At 41.2% G+C, this 17,908-nt stretch overlaps 2 protein-coding genes across 2 annotated transcripts; both read right to left on the bottom strand.

The window, feature by feature from the left end:
• Positions 1-6,869: 6,869 nt before the first annotated feature.
• Positions 6,870-11,126, bottom strand: LOC103461891 (C-X-C chemokine receptor type 2-like). The gene is made up of 2 exons (XM_008404281.3): positions 11,056-11,126; positions 6,870-9,615 (listed from the first exon to the last, which is right to left on the bottom strand). The coding sequence occupies exons 1-2, from the start codon at positions 11,063-11,065 to the stop codon at positions 8,543-8,545; spliced, it is 1,083 nt and encodes a 360-aa protein (XP_008402503.2). The 5' UTR covers positions 11,066-11,126; the 3' UTR covers positions 6,870-8,542.
• Positions 11,127-13,487: 2,361 nt separating this feature from the next.
• Positions 13,488-17,908, bottom strand: nabp1a (nucleic acid binding protein 1a). Its single transcript, XM_008404282.3, has 6 exons — positions 17,025-17,908; positions 16,726-16,864; positions 16,586-16,657; positions 15,223-15,307; positions 14,626-14,695; positions 13,488-14,423 (listed from the first exon to the last, which is right to left on the bottom strand). The coding sequence occupies exons 1-6, from the start codon at positions 17,119-17,121 to the stop codon at positions 14,221-14,223; spliced, it is 666 nt and encodes a 221-aa protein (XP_008402504.2). The 5' UTR covers positions 17,122-17,908; the 3' UTR covers positions 13,488-14,220.

The raw sequence follows: 17,908 nt of genomic DNA, 5'->3' as shown, positions 1-17,908 counted from the left end.
TGGTCCGTCTGCCCACTGAAAGCAAGGCTCCCGCCCTCTGCGTCATTTTTAGCCAACCTGGGGTCAGAAGAACATGGTGCAACACTTTGGGGCACTCTGGAAAGAGTGGAGAGTAGCAACAATTTGGGTTATTTATCCTGTCATAAGAGAAAAATATGGGAGTTCAGTTTTCAAAGTCATAATTAATAAATGTCAGCTTTAAACTACATGTTTAAATAGCATGCTAAATACTTAGTTATCAAGCTAAACTTAGCTCCAAACTAGGTATTTAGTTAGCAAACTACACTTCAGCACCAAACTAAATGCTTAGTTTGAAAGCTAACTATTTCGCTCGAAAACTAAATATTTATGTGCTAATTAAATAATTTGCTACTCAGAGTCAGCTTAGACAGTTAAGTAACTCTAAATAAATATTTAGCTAGCTAAGTTTTAAATTTTTTCAAAATTAGCTTGATAACTGAACCTCACCTTTAGATCCTAAGTAGTTAGCTAAAATTTAGCTCCAAGCTAAGAAATTACCTAGCTAACTATTTAGCTCCAAATATAGCCTGATATTTAGGTCTGAGATCTTTGAATATTTAGCTACCTCAGAGTTAGCTAAATATCTAGCTCCAAATTTAATATTTAGCTGACAAGCTATATATTTCAGCTATATACGTATTTAACTACAAACTGAAAATGTAGTTATTAAGCTAATTTTAGCTCCAAACTAATTATTTGGTTAGCAGGCTGAGCATGTAGCTCCAAGGTTTTTATTGGAGCAAGCTAACTCTTTAGCTCCAAGCTAGATATTTGGCTCTGAGCTAATTAAATATCTAACTAGCTCAGAGTTAGCTAAATTATTTATTTGTTAAATATTTTGCTTGCTAACTAAGTATGTAGTTTGGAGTCAAATAGTATCCTATTTTTAAAGCTTTAAAATAGCGGTTCTCAACGTGGGTGGTATCGCCCCCAGGGGGCGTTCAGAGGACGGCAGGGGGCGCTGGCGGACATTTATACAAAAGGGGGGCGCTGGGATGCCTTTGGGGGGCGTTTGGTCGAAGACAAACTTTACACCTTAAATGCACAACAATACCAGTTTAGACTTTGAGCAACTTGTAAAACTGTATTGTGTAACATTAAAACATGCTTGACTGCAACTGTATCGATGGCAGCTCTTCTTCTATTCAGTAGCTTCTGGCGCAGTGCTGTGATTCACTTGTCTGGTGTCTGATTTTCAAATATTTTATGTTTTATTTAGGATTTTTGTACATATGTTTTGGCAGTTCTGTGATCATGTCAAAGCAGCAACTTATATTAAAAAGTGCTTTATTTCCGTTTGAAAGCTGCCCGCTTCCATGGAAGGACAACAGAAAATCGCTCTTATAAACATGCAATAACTAAAATCACAATACCCTCACTTTGTATCCCTCTGAAAAATGAACCCATTTAAATAAAAAAATCCCTCCATGGGATTACCACGGGCTGCACAGTGGCGCAGTTGGTAGAGCTGTTGCCTTGCAGCAAGAAGGTTCTGGGTTCGATTCCCGGCCTGGGGTCTTTCTGCATGGAGTTTGCATGTTCTCCCTGTGCATGGTGGGTTTTCTCCAGGTACTCCGGTTTCCTCCCACAGTCAAAAAACATGACTGTCAAGTTAATTGGCCTCTCCAAATTGCCCCTAGGTCTGAGTGTGTGTGTGCATGGTTGTGTGTCCTGTGTGTCTCTGTGTTGCCCTGCGACAGACTGGCGACCTGTCCAGGGTGTACCCCGCCTCTCGCCCGAAACGTTGGCTGGAGATGGGCACCAGCACCCCTCCCGACCCCACTGAGGGAAAAAGGGTGCAAGAAAATGGATGGATGGATGGATGGATGGATGGATGGATGGGATTACCACGTTAGAGAGCGTTCATTTTATAGCGTTAATATCGGTGCTGTACGTGGTCCGGTATGAAACGGGTGTGAAAGAACAACGGTACCACAGAACTTTTAAATTTCAATGATCATAATACCGAAATTATGCGACAAACTGGCGACCTGTCCAGGGTGTACCCCGCCTCTCGCCCGGAACGTTAGCTGGAGATGGGCACCTGCAACCCTCCCCACCCCACTAAGGGACAAGGGTGTACAGAAAATGGATGGATGGAAAATACCGAAATTGTTTCCGTTGTTTTAAAAGGTTCTGCCTTTTCCCCATCAGTACGTTTCCCGACCGCCCTGCACTTTAGGGGGTAAAAAAAAAAAAGAAGAAAAAACAAACAAAAAAAAGACGCGCACATTGCGTAAAACTCTGAAACAGGAGAAGCGGGACATAAAACGGAGCGACGAACTAGATGTGAATTATGGCATAAAAACAGAGAATCCGACGCTGAACAGTGAAAAAATCAAGACATGATATGAAACACATGACGATTAGGCGGCGCAGCAGGTGATGAGTGAAGATTACTGGTGGTTAATAAACGATAAAATAAATCTAGCAACAGGAAAGAAACTAAACTAGTGGACATAGCGATAAACCAAGAGAGGGCAATAGTAATCAAAGGAAACTAAATGGAAATGAATGAAGAACAAAATGTAAGAATAAACTAAGAAACTAAAATAAATATAAACTGGTATGGCAAGACCTTTCGAGCAATAATTAATATGGAGGACTGTATGGCAAGAATAAACAGACACTATAAAAGGTAAAATAATATTGTTGAAGTACCACAGGTTTGTTGAGACCATATCTAATACTGAGAATAAATATATCTTACAGGCCATAACAGTAAATTAGTCAGCGCAAAGTAGCCTACAAATTCTTTGGTGGGGGCGGTGAAGGACCTGGATAAAGGCTAGGGGGGCGCTGGCCCCAAAAAGGTTGAGAAACACTGACATAGATCAAAGAACATCTGAGGTTATGAATGCTTGGATCTCAAAACAGGAGGTTATATCCACTGATCTCTTTGAGCTTTAACAGCGTGTTTGAAAAACATTACCAAAATGCAACAAATCGCCATCACAACTTTGTTTTTCCCCCTCTCATTTGGAGTAGGTTATTTGGTAACAACGGGAGTGAGAAAGATTTTTAACAAATTACTTCCAGGAATTACATTTGATATTAATAGTTACCAGGACGAGAATGACTACGATGAGTTTGATGAATGCCTCTTTAAACCTTCCCGAGCTGTGAATACTTCACAGCAAAACCCAGAGCAAGCTGCCCCAGCTGGGGCAGTTTGCTCATCAGGCCACAGCAAACAAAATATATATGATGGAGAGAATACTGTTGATGAAGGGGATGATTTCTGCAATCATCCTAAAGTGCATAGACTGAGAAGGGTTGGGGCGATAAGGAGGAAAAAGAGGCATCCAAAAGCTCACCCTCAACCTCTGCTCTAAAGATAGAGGCATTAGAAGACCGGACACTTCAAGAGAAATCTGACGTAGGGGACGATTTCTCTTATGCCAAAGAACAATCTTCCCCGGCTGGGGAAGTTTACAATCCACACTTCCCCGGCTGGGGAAGTGTGGATTGTAAAGGAGACCATTGAGTTTAAAAGCTCAACCTCTCCGCTGATGATAGTGGCATTAGAAGACAGGACCCAACAAGAGAAATCGTCCTAGGGAACGTTTTCTCTAGTCTTGAAAAGGAGACCGTTGAGTTTAAGAGCTCAACCTCTACTCTGACAAATGCGGCATTAGAAGACCAGACCCATCAAGAGAAATCTGTCCTAGGGAACGTTTTCTCTAGTCTTAAAGAACAAACTTCCCCAGCTGGGGAAGTTTGGATTGAAAAGGAGACCGTTGAGTTTAAAAGCTCAACCTCTCCGCTGATAGTGGCATTAGAAGACTGGACGCATGAAGAGAAATCGTCCTAGGGAACGATTTCTAAAGAACAAACTTCCCCGGCTGGGGAAGTTTGTAGTGAAAAGGAGACCATTGAGTCTAAGAGCTCAACCTCTACTCTGACAAATGCGGCATTAGAAGACCAGACCCATCAAGCGAAATCTATCCTAGGGAACGATTTCTCTAATCCCAAAGAACAAACTTCCCCGGCTGGGGAAGTTTGGATTGAAAAGGAGACCATTGAGTCTAAAAGCTCAACCTCTGCTCTGACGATAGCGACATGAGAAGACAGGACCCAACAAGAGAAATCTATCCTAGGGGACGATTTCTCTAGTCTTAAAGAACAAACTTCCCCAGCTGGGGAAGTTTGGATTGAAAAGGAGACCATTGAGTTTAAAAGCTCAACCTCTCCGCTGATAGTGGCATTAGAAGACTGGACCCATCAAGAGAAATCTGTCGTAGGGAATGCTTTCTCTAATTTCAAAGAACAAACTTCCCCGGCCGGGGAAGTTTTCTGTGAAACAGCGACAGCTGAGACTGAATACTCAACTACTCCTTTGATGAAAACGGTATTAGAAGACTGGACCCCTGAAGAGACTACTTTCCAGGTAATGATTTTTCCAATCATCCCTAGGAACAAACATGGATGCAGAGATATGGATATGGATGGATATGTTAATAAACAGTGAAAAACTTGCATAAAGTGTAAGGGAGTTGTAATCACAAGTGTCCATCCATTTCAACCATCCATTTTCTTCCTCTTGGGGCGGGTCACGGAGGTAGCAGCGTAAGAAGGGCGGTCCAGACTTCCCTCTCCCCAGCCACTGGTTCCATGTCCTCTGGGGGAATCCTAAGGCGTTCCCAGGCCAGCCGAGAGACATAGTCCCTCCAGCGTGTCCCTGAACACCTCACCAGGGAGGCGTCCAGGAGGTATTCTGACCAGATGCCTGAGCCTCCTCAACTGGCTCCTCTTGACGTGGAGGAGCAGTGGCTCTACTCTGAGTCCCTCCCGGATGACCGAGCTTCTCAGCCTATTTCTAAGGGAGAAACCCATTGTTAACCTTATAATAATATACTATTTATTATAAATAATATTACTATTTGTCTGTATAAATAGCTATATTATTTATTATAAATAGTAATATTATTACTTCTAAGATTACTATTTATAATATAAATATAAATATATAAATAATATACACTGCTCAAAAAAATAAAGGGAACACTTAAACAACACAATATAACTCCAAGTAAATCAAACTTCTGTGAAATCAAACTGTCCACTTAGGAAGCAACACTGATTGTCCCTGAGGGTCCCTGTTGTCAATCAGTGTTGCTTCCTAAGTGGACAGTTTGATTTCACAGAAGTTTGATTTACTTGGAGTTATATTGTGTTGTTTAAGTGTTCCCTTTATTTTTTTGAGCAGTGTGTATATATATATATATATATATATATATATATATATATATATATATATATATATATATATATATATATATATATATATAATAAACACATAATAATAAACACAGTGTTTTTTTAATCAGAAGTATTTTTTAATTACAAAAATACTTTTTTTAATCACAATAGTACTATGAGTACTATTGTGATTAAAGTTATATAACAGTTATATATGCCATGTGGGTGAGGTTTTATGGATGATACTCTGATGTCCCATTCTCCTGAAGGCAGCACAGAGCTGCACCACCAGAAACTGACAGAAACACTGAAGAGAAGAAGAGCTATGATTAATGTAGTTACAGTTCTATCCATGTTTAATGTTGCAGCTCAGTCGTTTTGCAAATAGTTCAAAGTTTAAACTGGCATGTTGAACATCTTTTATCTGGTCATTTTGTGGAATTTTTAACAACTAGAAAATGGAAAAGAATAAGAATATTGTTCCCACTCTGATTGGCTGTTAGGCCTACCGATTTTAACTTGAATGTTCATTGCATTTTTCTTAGACGCCTGTGAAAATAATTTCTATTCTCATGACTTTTTTGTTCTCTGGGAAATTATTTTTGATGATAAATACAGAAACAAGCATAAAAATCAAAACATCTATTATATTAATGATAAAATAATGGTCAGTGCAAAGTAGCCTGCAAATTCTTTGGTGGGGGACGGTGAGGGACCTGGATAAAGGCTGGGGGGGGGGAAGGTGAGGGACCTGGATAAAGGCTGGGGGGGGACGGTGAGGGACCTGGATAAAGGCTGGGGGGGGACGGTGAGGGACCTGGATAAAGGCTTGGGGGGGACGGTGAGGGACCTGGATAAAGGCTGGGGGGGGACGGTGAGGAACCTGGATAAAGGCTGGGGGGGGGACGGTGAGGGACCTGGATAAAGGCTGGGGGGGACGGTGAGGGACCTGGATAAAGGCTTGGGGGGGCGGTGAGGGACCTGGATAAAGGCTGGGGGGGGGATGGTGAGGGACCTGGATAAAGGCTGGGGGGGGGCGCTGAGGGACCTGGATAAAGGCTGGGGGGGGCGCTGAGGGACCTGGATAAAGGCTGGGGGTGGGACGGTGAGGGACCTGGATAAAGGCTGGGGGGGGGTGAGGGACCTGGATAAAGGCGGGGGCGGGGGGGCGCTGAGAGACCTGGATAAAGGCTGGGGCGGGGGGGCGCTGAGAGACCTGGATAAAGGCTGGGGGGGGGACGGTGAGGGACCTGGATAAAGGCTGGGGGGGCGCTGGGCTGAAAAAGGTTGAGAAACACTGCTTTAAAGCATGACTCCCATTTTTCTTGCCTGCATCGAGACAGATTTGGTGGTTTGTCAGAAGGTGGCAGTGTGACTGTTTCTACAACTATACAGTTCACTGAGACTCAGAAGGTGGAAAAAACAAACATTTCCTTTGTCGCATTAAAAGCAACGTCGGTTTCACATCTGAGGGATCAGTTTAAGGTGAAGAGGAAAGAAAAAAAGCATGTTGACATCTGACTGCGTTGTAATTTTTCTGCAGCAGAAACTTCTGTTTTTGGTTTCCTCACTAACCAATAAAAATAACAGCTGATCGATGATGTGACTCAGAGGTGCTTCTGTTGATCACATGACAAGACAACGAGTCCTTGTTTCAACTTTAATGAAGTTTCATGGCCATACAGAAATTAGATTTTTAATATGTACAATATAAAAAGCCAGCTTCAGCTGAAACTATTTAATAACATATAAAAAATATTTTTACATTTACACAAAAACAGATTCATAAAAGACCAACATCTATTTCACAGTTTCTTCTGTTGGTGTTTTTTTTTTTTAACATTTTGTCTGTCTAGACATTGTGATGCTGTAAGCTAGTTATGAAATATTTTCACAACTTACCCTAAATGTTGACAGATCTGGTTTTCTCACTTTTCAGTAAAATATAAATATAAATCTGCTAAAATAAAAATAAAGGCAACACAAATGCATAGTTGAGTAGAAACCAGTGCACCAAAAATTTCCCCAACACGCCTGCGTTTTTTTTTTTTTTTTTGGATACATTTCATAAGTTTTTTATTTGATTTGTAAAATTGCTTCTATAACCAGATTTTGTAATTGTGTTATTTATATGAATTATTTACATTTTTGGTCCGTCTGACGTCATTTTTAAATATTTAGATCAGTTAGTCGTATTTGATAAACTTAAAGAGCTTTTTCGTTATTCTTCCACCTAAATTTATATTTTTGTGTAATGATATGATTTTTTAAAAAATACTAAATCAGATTTTTTTAATCCGTTAGTCACAATTTTACCAAATACATTTTTATTTTCACTTGAGTAATTTCTTGGACAGTTACTTTTACTTGAGTAAAATGCTGTTATTTGAGTTTAAGTTTTGGTACCTTTGCCCACTTCTGCACAAACGTTCCCAGCTTAAGTTAAGGAAGACTTTCTTCTGGCAGCATAAATACGATGAAATGTACATCAACACATAGGAAACTTATTTATAAAAGGTAAAGAAGTTTTAAAGGCAGCGAGAAGTAAAAAAATATGTAGAAAGTCTGGCAAATATTTGGAGTTAAAGCTTCAGTAGATAATTTTTATTAAAAAAAAGTTATTTATATATTTGTTAAAGTTATCGTGATGTCGTGACAGTTTGTTATGAGACAGATAATGTGAGAAAAAATGGAGCTCATCCACGTTCTCCCACTTCTAACTGTAGAAATACATTTATCAGTCAAAAACAACCAATCAGAGCCAAGAGGAGGGTCTTCACGCTGTCAATCACTCTCATACTCACATCCCTTCCCCCTTGTTGTCTGCTATGCTACAGCTGGTTAGTCAATTACAAAGCTATTTACAGATGCTAACTAGCCTTAGCCTTCCGTAGCCTCAGCCACAAAGGCTAAGGCTAGTTAGCATAGCCACTGATAACGGCAGATAAACCATTTTTCTGTAACGGTAACTTGTTTCTCCTCCATTAGCACATTGATCAAAACATACATGAGCTTGATTGACAGCGCTAAGACTCTCTTGGCTCTGATTGTTTATTTTGGACTGATAGTGCATTGTTTTCAGATGGTAATAGTAGCTCAGGGAGGAGAACAGTGCGTACACGAGCTTGATTGATAGCACTAAGACCCGCCTCCTGACTCTGATTGGCTGTTTTTGGTCAGGAGTAATAGCTGACGGAGGAGGAGCTTGATTTTTCACAGATTATCCGTCTCATAAACTGTCACGACATGGTGACGGTTTCCACAAATATGTAAAAAACATTTTTGCAAAAGTTCCAACCTGCAGCTCTAAGTAACATTTTCACATGACTGTTGATGTGATTTCCGATGATATGGAGGACCTGCTGGCTCTGGACACCGACGCCCGCTCCAACAGGCCCATCTTCCTCATTTTCTGCAGCAGCTTCTTCCTGAACTTCTCCCCAACAAACGCGTACAGCACCGGGTTGACGCAGCTGTGCAGCAGCCCCAGGCTCTGCGTGGCAAACATGGCCTGGTCCACCGCCGTTCTCTCCCGGCACCCGTACTCCACGATCTTCAGCCGGAAAAAGGTGTCCGCCATCACCGCCAGGTGGTACGGCGTCCAGCAGAGCAGGAAGGCGGCCACCACGCATATGATGACCCTCATGGCGCGCTGCCGCTGGAAGCCGCCGCGGACGCGGAGCAGCCGCTGGATGGTCACCCCGTAGCAGGGCAGCATGACGGCCAGCGGGATGACGAACCCCAAGGCGTGGCGGAGGACTCTGGTGGCCAGCCGCCACTCGTCGGCGCTGCTGGGGTTGTACTGCACCGCGCAAACCATGTGGGTGGAGTTTTGGGAAGGGAACGCGGAGCTGAAGAACCCCGGTAGGGACAGCAACCCACCAACCACCCAAACCACGATGCAGACAACCCAACTGCACACCTGGCGGTTTGCGCGCCGGGCCTCCATCGCCCGCACTATGACCATGTACCGGTCCATGCTGATGCAGGTCAGGAACAGGATGCTGGAGTAGAAGCTCAGCTCCTGCAGGACGGTGACCATTTTACACATGAAATCCCCAAACACCCAGCCGGAGGTGACGGAGGTGGCCCAGAAGGGCAGGGTGACGGCCAGCAGGAGGTCCGCGACCGCCAGGTGGAGCAGGTAGAGGTCAGAGGGGGTCAGCGCCTGCTTGCTCAGCCCGATCACCAACCCCACCACCAGATTCCCCGGAATGGCCAACAGGAAGACGAAGAGGTAAAACAAGCAGGCGATCAGCATCACGACGTCCGGGAACCGGAAGTTGTCGCAGGGTTCGGTGTCCGGGTTCAGGGTGAAGTTGTCGTTGTAGGTGAAGTTCAGCTCTTCGTAGATGGAGATGAAGTCGTCAAGAAATGACGACGCGTTCGGATCTGAGGGCAGAAATTCAAAACCTTCAGTACCTGTTCAGGTTTGGTATCAGTTCAAGTGAGGGATGCAAATAATTAACTTATGATTAGTCTCAGCGTGATCCAGAGAAACTCATCCATGCGTTTATCTTTAGCTGCATTGATTCCTGCAGCAGCGTCTCCACAGGTCTGACTAACAAATCAATCAAACAGCTGCAGCTGATCCAGAAGCTGCTGCTGCTGCTGCTGTTCTGACTAAAACCAGGAAGATAGAGACATAACACCAGTTTTAAAGTCCCTCCACTGGCTCCCTGTAGCTCAGAGGATAGACTTTAAAATACTGATGTTAGTTTATAAATCACTGAACGGTTTAGCACCATCTGGGTTTGATTCCCGGTCTTTCTGCATGGAGTTTGCATGTTCTCCCTGTGCATGGTGGGTTTTCTCCGGGTACTCCGGTTTCCTCCCACAGTCCAAGAACATGACTGTGAGATTAATTGGTCTGTCTAAATTGCCCCTAGGTGTGAGTGTGTGTGTGCATGGTTGGGTGTCTCTGTGTTGTCCTGCGACAGACTGGTGACCTGTCCAGGTGACCCCGCCTCTCACCCGGTATGTTAGCTGGAGAGGAACCAGCAACCCTCCTGACCTCACTGAGGGACAAGGGTGAAAGAAAATGGATGGATGGTTTAGCACCACAACACATTAAAGATCTGTTACTACTGTACAAACCGTCTAGACCCCTCAGATCTTCTGGTTCTGGTTCTGCTCTGCATCCCCAGAACCAGAACCAAACAAGGAGAAGCAGCATTCAGCTTCTATGCACCACAGATTTGGAACAAACTTCCAGAAAACTGTAAAACAGCTGAAACACTGAGAGCCTTTAAATCTCAACTTAAAACCCACCTGTTTAAATTAGGATTTTGATGTCTTCGATGTTTTTACCTTTACTTTTTATCTATTTATTACTCTGTTTCTGTTTTTAATTATGTAAAGCACTTTGTTGCTGAAATGTGCTGTACAAATAACATTTAAAATTTGATCAAACAAAAATGACTAATATGCTACAAGGGTGAGGATGTGATGATGGAAAAGCGTAAAGCAGAAAAATCTGACGGTTCTTCTGTTCAAACACTCATCTTTTCTTTTTCTTTCTGGAACTGAATACATTCCTGTTTTGCTACATTTTTTAAATATGTCTGTTTAATGATGTGACAAAACGACGATGTTATGTTTATTCAGTCATTATTTAACACAGCTGACACAAAATAATGTTAAAATTGTGTTATTTTTTAATTTAATTGACCATATTATGAAAAATGTAGCTCTTTATGTAATGAAGACACAGCCTGCCCTCTGTAAAACTCGCTTTTTTAAAAAAGAAAATGGCAGTTTTTCAGTTAATAAGATTAATTAACCTTACATTAACTCATTAATTATTCAACTGAAGCTTAAATAAATGCTCACCGGTAATCATGGTGTCTTGGCTGCAGAAGAGCTCCAAATATGTCACAACTGGACAGAGACAGAGCTTGTATCTGTCGACTCTCCTCCCATCAAACTCACCTTCCTGTTTCTCATAATCTGATTTGCTCAACACTCCTGACTGGGAAGTTTCTACCTCTGCAGTAATACTCAATATATCATGCATTCTTCAATAAATCAGGCAAATAAGGGTTTATTTTGTTGGGAATAAGACAGATTTGAGTGTGTAATGTAACAAAAATACAAAAACCCAACAAATTGGATTAAATAAAATCTGAAATCTGAAAAGAAGCTGTAGATTTCAAGCTGAAATATAAAATAAAGCCGTGCTTGGAGAAGAATGATCTCACTTTAATGAGTTACGAATACGAGCTAAACACCTGATGAAGGTATCGGGAGCAGCTGATTTAGTGATGTGTGACTCAGCGGTTTTTAAAAACAGATTTATCGGAGGGGACTTCGCTGCCGGCCGCCGGAGAGGAAGTCCCCGACTCATGACATGTGTCTTTGTTGACACACGGGTTCATCACATTTCCTGCCGCACTTCTCATGTGTTTCAGCTCACAGTGTCACAAGTGTTGACAAAAAAACAAAACAGAACCAGATTCCACCCAAAACGAGGTTAAACTTTTACAACCTGACAACCAGATGGAGGTTTATGCATTTTAATTAGATTTAGGTTGAGATGTTACACTGAAAGCAGGTCCAGATCTGAGGAAATGCATTAGAAAATAAGTCAAAGCCAAATATTTGTTTGTATTTCAGAAACTAAAGTATGGAAGCTGTTCAGAGAAACTCTGGTTGTTTAAAAGTAGAAACTTTTCACAGTGGTTCAGTTGTGAAATACCTTGCTGGGTTTTACACAACCTGCGTCTAATTTACATAATAAATGAGATCAAAAGGACTTTAAAGTATTTTATAAGCTGGCCTTCAGAGGACTGAGTTAATACTTTAGCATATTTTACTGTAGTAAAAGTAAAAAGCAGTGATACTCATGTAGGAATAAAAAGTATTTGGTAAAAAGGCAACTGAGAAACGGATCATAATGTTTGATTTAGTATTTTAAAAAATGTCGTTACACAAAAACAAAACTTTAAAAACTACAATGAAAACATTAACACAAATAATGCTGTTCAAAATAAAAATGTAAGCTGAAGAAGTTCCATCAATGTTTTCAGTATAAACTTTATGAAACTACCGACAGTAGAAAATGTTCATGCAGTGAAAATCTGAACTAATGTTTCCTCACTTGATCTCCAAATGGCTCTAAAACTATTTCTAAAATAATATTTTCCAAAATGAAACTAAAGATTAGCTACTCACCTCTGATGCTAATGACACCATATTTTCTCTCGTCACAACCTGAAAAGGTTAAAAGTTCAAACATGTCTGCTTTTTGATGACCAATTAAATTATGACTAAATATACTTCAGCCACATTTAGCTAAATGTTTAGCTGGCTAACTAAATGTGTAGATTGCTAGCTAGATATTTAGCTCTACTTAGTTTGAAGCTAAATGGTTAGCTTGCATGCTCAACATTTAACTCAGTATTTAGTTTGAGGCTAAGTATTTAGCTTAGTGTTTTATAAGTGAGCTAAATATTTAGCTTGCTAAGTAAATATCTGGCTTACTAGTTTAAAGGAAACTATTTAGTTTGCAAGCTAAATATTTAACTCACCATTTAGTTTGAAGTAAAATGTTTAGCTTGCTTGCTGAATAGTTATCTCCAAACTAAATTTCTAATTTGAAGCCAACTAGCTTATAGGAAGCTAACTATTCATCTTTAAATTCTCAGCAACAAGACCACTTCCTTTAAAGACTTAATTTAATGAAGCTAAACTAACAGGTTTGACTGAATCTGGATTTTTGTGGTTGTTTACTGTAAATCCAAAATAAAAGCAAAAGTTTGTGCTGCACAGAAAGTTTCATTTCCAGTCACCTTGATGCCTTTGGGCCAGATTCTTGGCGCTCCACAGATGGCCCACGGGCCCCATATTGGATTAAAATGCAGGTTTCCACTGTACAATTCCAGTTTTTAATGATTGTTAGATCTTAGTCCCAAAACAAGATGGTAGTTATGTAGCAGTTATAAGAAATTGCCCTGTTTATTGCATAGTTTAAGTTTTAATAACTGTGGTGTTTACCTTCTAAATTTGTTTTTTGGGCACTCATTAGGTTTTCTAAGCAGCTAAAACTTGAAGTGTGTGTGTGTGAGACCACAGAGGGGGAAGCGACGCTCAGGGGGACGAAAGGTTTAGGTGCTTGGTGCAACAAAGGATGTGAGGAAACTTGGGCTTAATGTTGAGCAACGTGTTGCTGCAAATGGAGCACTTCGTGTTGACACTTCCAGAGAAAAACAACTAAAAGACGGGGGAAATAATAAAAAAAAAAAATTCATGTTCTTGACACTAGATGGTGCTGAAGAGTTGAAACTGAGAAAGTTTATTTGTGGCACTTTGGTGGCCAGAAACATACAGATGTTTAACCAACAACATTTTATTGGTGAAAAATAAAGCATTTAACTGTAAGCTGTGAAGGCCAGACGCCATCAGAGTCAGTGAACCCAACATGTCAGAGTTTATTGACCAATAGCTTGTGGAACCAGAAAGAAACCCAAATATGGCAGCATAATTAAGATTTACTTGAACCGTTGTGTCTGATCGTTGGTCCGTCATAAAAATAGAAAAGTACAGTTCATGGCAAAAAAAAAAAGGAAACCATGGTTCATGGAGAGGAGATAGTTATTCTGTACGGCTATGATTAAAATCCAACAGCTGACGTGTTTTCGGAGTCACTTCAGATACGGTTGAATGCATTCTGACCCACTTAAGGCCTTTTCCACTTGGAGAAGATAAAGAGGGAACACCTTTTCCTGACTTAAATCACAGCCAAGCTTCAACATAAATTAAGAGAAGAAAGTGCATCAAGTGTTCAAGTAGGATGTGTTCTCTGAAAGAAGGAGGGAGGGAGAGATAACACTGGATAACTACCGTCAGGTCTCCATCCAAGATGGCCGACGTCGTAGCTCTGGCGCTTAATCACTACGACAAAATGATGCGTCTGACTACCGTAGGTTGTATAAAACCATTCATTATTGTGAAGGCCGTCACCGGCGGGGGGAGGAACCAGGACCAAACCAATCACTTTCATCTCTTGGCGCGTCGCGGATCCCTGCCGTTGCTAATGGTGACGGAGGACTTTGTGGTCGCCGGGGGTCCGCTGGCGTTGACGGGCGGCGCGCCGTTGCCCGTCGTTGACCGACCGTTGGAGCGACCGGCGTTGCCGAACGTTGGGTCGCGGGGAGCGCCGGTGGTCGGGTTGTTGGCGAACGGCGGCATGGCGCCGTTACCTGTAGGAGAAAACAAAACAACAAAAATGACTGAAACTTTAGAGAAACTACAGAAATTCAGGGTAAAAGCAAAGAAAAGCGGGAGTTACGAACTAATCCCACTGCTTTACAAGTGGATTTAATACGTCATTAAAATAATATTTAGAGATTTTCTGGAGGCCATTTTTAAAAGAAAAACCCAAAATAAGCTGAACCCACTGACCTGGTGGAGCAGCGGTACCTGAGTTCTGATTAGGCGGAGAGTTTCCTCTCTGGTTCTGGTCAGGCTTTCCCTGTTTGGAGGACAAAATGTTCAAAGTTACAGAAAATATTTCAATACCACAATAATCTATATCATTTACAGAGTATTCACTGAAATGCAAAGCATCCTGGGAGAAAAAGCTTTAGCTGCTCAACCTCACAGCTAGCTAGGAAAGTCGGTGGAATCAACCAACTCTCACTCTGGTTGCCTAGCAACAACCTGCTGGGTAACTGGGCCAGCAGCAGTTTCTAGTTTCCCCAGCGTGTCTCTTAACCGCTTAGAAATAAAAAATATAACGTAGCGGAGAGAAAACTGGATAAAACAGGAAAGGCCATGTCACCAGTTTGGCTGTAATTCAGATATTTAAAAAAAATTACTAATCAATAATTATAAATATTGACCGATATGAAACATTTATATTGTGATACGTTTCAGCCATATTGTCCAGCCCTACAGATTGTCGTGTTTTGGTTACTCACATTAAAAAATTAAAAAATAAGATCAAAGTCAGCGCAGCGTGACCTGAGGAGGTTTCTGGGCGGACGGGTCGGTACTCACAGACTTGTTCTGCTGGTTAGCCTGCGCTAGCAGCTCTGGGTTTGGTTCGCTGAAGTTGGGCACCTCGGAGTAGACCATGCAAAACCTGGGAAAGAAAAACTGACTTAAACTACAAATCAAACAAAAACACTCCAAAACTGAATCAACCAAGTTCATTTGTACAGTGCATTCAGTGCCTTACATCATAAAAACAGAAGAAGAAATCATAAACATACATAGAAACCAGCGATAATATTCTGATGAGTGCAGTGAAACATTTTATAAACCATAAACTTTAATCAGTATATCCAGGGAAATGGGAGCAGTTTGCCAAGTAGTGACTCTTGTGCATTTAGTGCTTATAGATGTTTAATTAGCTGTTTATTATATTATATTTAGAAAAGAGAAACTGTGTAAATATGTTTCATACCAATGGACATAATCCCATAATTTGTTTACGTGTTCATTTGTATATATTGTATCTATATTTTGTTTATTTTGTAAATATTCTTATATTTATTCTGTCAATTTAATAATCCAAGACTCCATAATTTAATTTCCATTTTGTAAAATTGGAACAAAATGTAATTTTGTTCTGCAAGTGGATGCATGAATGGCAAAAGTTACAAATCAAACTACAACCAAATACTTTTTTCACACATTAAATGTACAATTATTGAAAAACACTTAGAAAGATGAATGATTGTATCTTTTGACTGCATCAAAATGCTCATGCTAAACGGTAACTCATTGATTTTTTTTAAAATTTTGTCAAACTAATGAATTAAATCAAGAGTCACCAGATTGGATCTGCTAAATATATTGTTTTGTAATTTTTGTGCACAACCGGAGCTGCAAATCCATTACAGGCTGTAGTAAGTCAGCAGCCATTAAAACCGGTTAGCAGTAATTCATTTTTGTTTACATTTATGCACTAACTTTAAAAAGATAGAGAGTGACGGCTGACATTAACACTGTAACATTACATAATATCTCCTGGACATAAAACAATGCAAATGGTTTAATGTTCAATTTAGTTTCACAAGTTTCAGTTTCACACACAATTAAATTGTACATTATCCAGGAATAATTTTGAGATGGTAAAGAAACGGCAAAGTCTTTATGGTTCAATGTGGCACTACACAAATATGTGTTTATTAATAAGCAATCTGCAGAGAAGGCTGAACTTCTGTCTGAAAACAGGAAGCTAACATCTCTGCAGACCCCACACATGCTGGACATGAACTGTATGGACATCATAAAGCTTGACTGGTTGACTATTCTAATGTGAAATAAAGCCAAGTAGCTGAAGAAGAACTGTGATGTGAATTAAAAGCCATACTAACCACTTTTTGGGGGTATTTAATGACATTTGAATACTCACTCTCCAATCTTCTGAAGATCCCCCCCTCTTCCAGTGTAAAGGGTCAGGCATCCTTTCCATATGGATGCATACCTTCAAAACAAAACAATCATCTGTAAACAGTTGAATTTAAGCAAATGTAGCTTTAGAGACAGACCTACCCTCTGGTGAGTTTGATGATGTCTCCAGGCTGGATGAGACTCCCCAGTTCGTCCCACACCGAGATGGCGATGCTCCCGCTTTTATCCGCCACCTTACAGGACCTCACCTCATGGCCGTCTTTCGTTTTGGTCACTCGTCCTGAGAGAAGATTTTAAAAAAAGACGATTAAAAAGTCAGAAGTCAATGGTAGATAGCAGAGCTCCCGGTACTGTGGCCGAGTTCTAGCTCGGTCCCTTTAAGAGACACAAACCCGAGTGGACGTGGGGACAGAGGGGGCTGCTTTAGCCTCACAACTCACCGATCTCCAACACGATGAACACAATATTCAGGTTCTTAGAGCCCGGTTTCACGTCCTTAATCAGGAACAAGGCCTCGTTAGAAGGTGCTGCCATCATTGGTTAGCCTCTGTTAGCTTCCCCTCTCTCTCTCCTTCGGTTTGCCTTTCAGCCGTTACTGTTAGCCTTAGCGGTGCTAGTTAGCCTGCTAGTCGCAGCCCTGTTCCACAAAAATAAACGGCTTCAAACTGCCCCTAACGTTTCAGATTCGGGACGGTTCTACGCTTCCATTCAGGGTTGCGCGGTTAATGAGCCCATAAAGACCACCAGAAGGTGATTGTCGTCCCCAGCAGCACCAGTTGTTAGCAGAATGCTTGTCAGCTCGCAGTTAACTAGCTACCTTCGGCTAGTTTCAGGATGCATTATATGAGCCGTTCTGTCCCGAATATCGCCATAATAACTGTTTCATTCTTCACATAACACCAGCTAAAATGCTAAACCCGTATTAATAAGATATCAATGTATCAGTTTTATGAGACTGGAGTGTCTAAAATACCCCCGCAGGCAGAAGAAGCTGAAGTTAGAAAGATTTTAACCCCAGTCTGCTGCGAGAGTGAGGAAACACCATCTCTGACCCTGAACCGCTTATACAGCTGCCCTGATGCTCCCTTTGTGTGGCTCAGATTATATGGAGCTATTTCAGCTTTGTTAACCGTAGGCTGACCAGATGCTTTGCTATAACTCTAACCGAGTTAAATTACTCCTGAAAGCTCGGGATTATAGTGTTCTGGATGTTAGCCCCCTCCTGGGCCGAACTAACAAAGCTAACTATTAAAAGCCTGAGCCAGCTGCTTACAGTACCGGCTTTCCTCTCCCTTCTATAATGCCCCAAAAACTACGTTACGGT

This window comes from Poecilia reticulata, chromosome 2 (assembly GCF_904066995.2).
Source record: "Poecilia reticulata chromosome 2, P_reticulata-male-v2, whole genome shotgun sequence".
NCBI lineage: Eukaryota > Metazoa > Chordata > Actinopteri > Cyprinodontiformes > Poeciliidae > Poecilia > Poecilia reticulata.
This window is presented reverse-complemented; position numbering and strand designations above follow the sequence as displayed.

Bases quoted from the DNA above. Each gene is read 5' to 3' on its own strand.
- nabp1a (XM_008404282.3), bottom strand. From the start codon at position 17,121: ATGATGGCAGCACCTTCTAACGAGGCCTTGTTCCTGATTAAGGACGTG. The intron at 15,308-16,585 runs GTGAGTATTCAA...TTTCTTTCCCAG, and splicing joins GATCTTCAGAAGATTGGAGA to GTTTTGCATGGTCTACTCCG. The intron at 14,424-14,625 runs GTCAGTGGGTTC...TTTCTCCTACAG, and splicing joins AGGTACCGCTGCTCCACCAG to GTAACGGCGCCATGCCGCCG.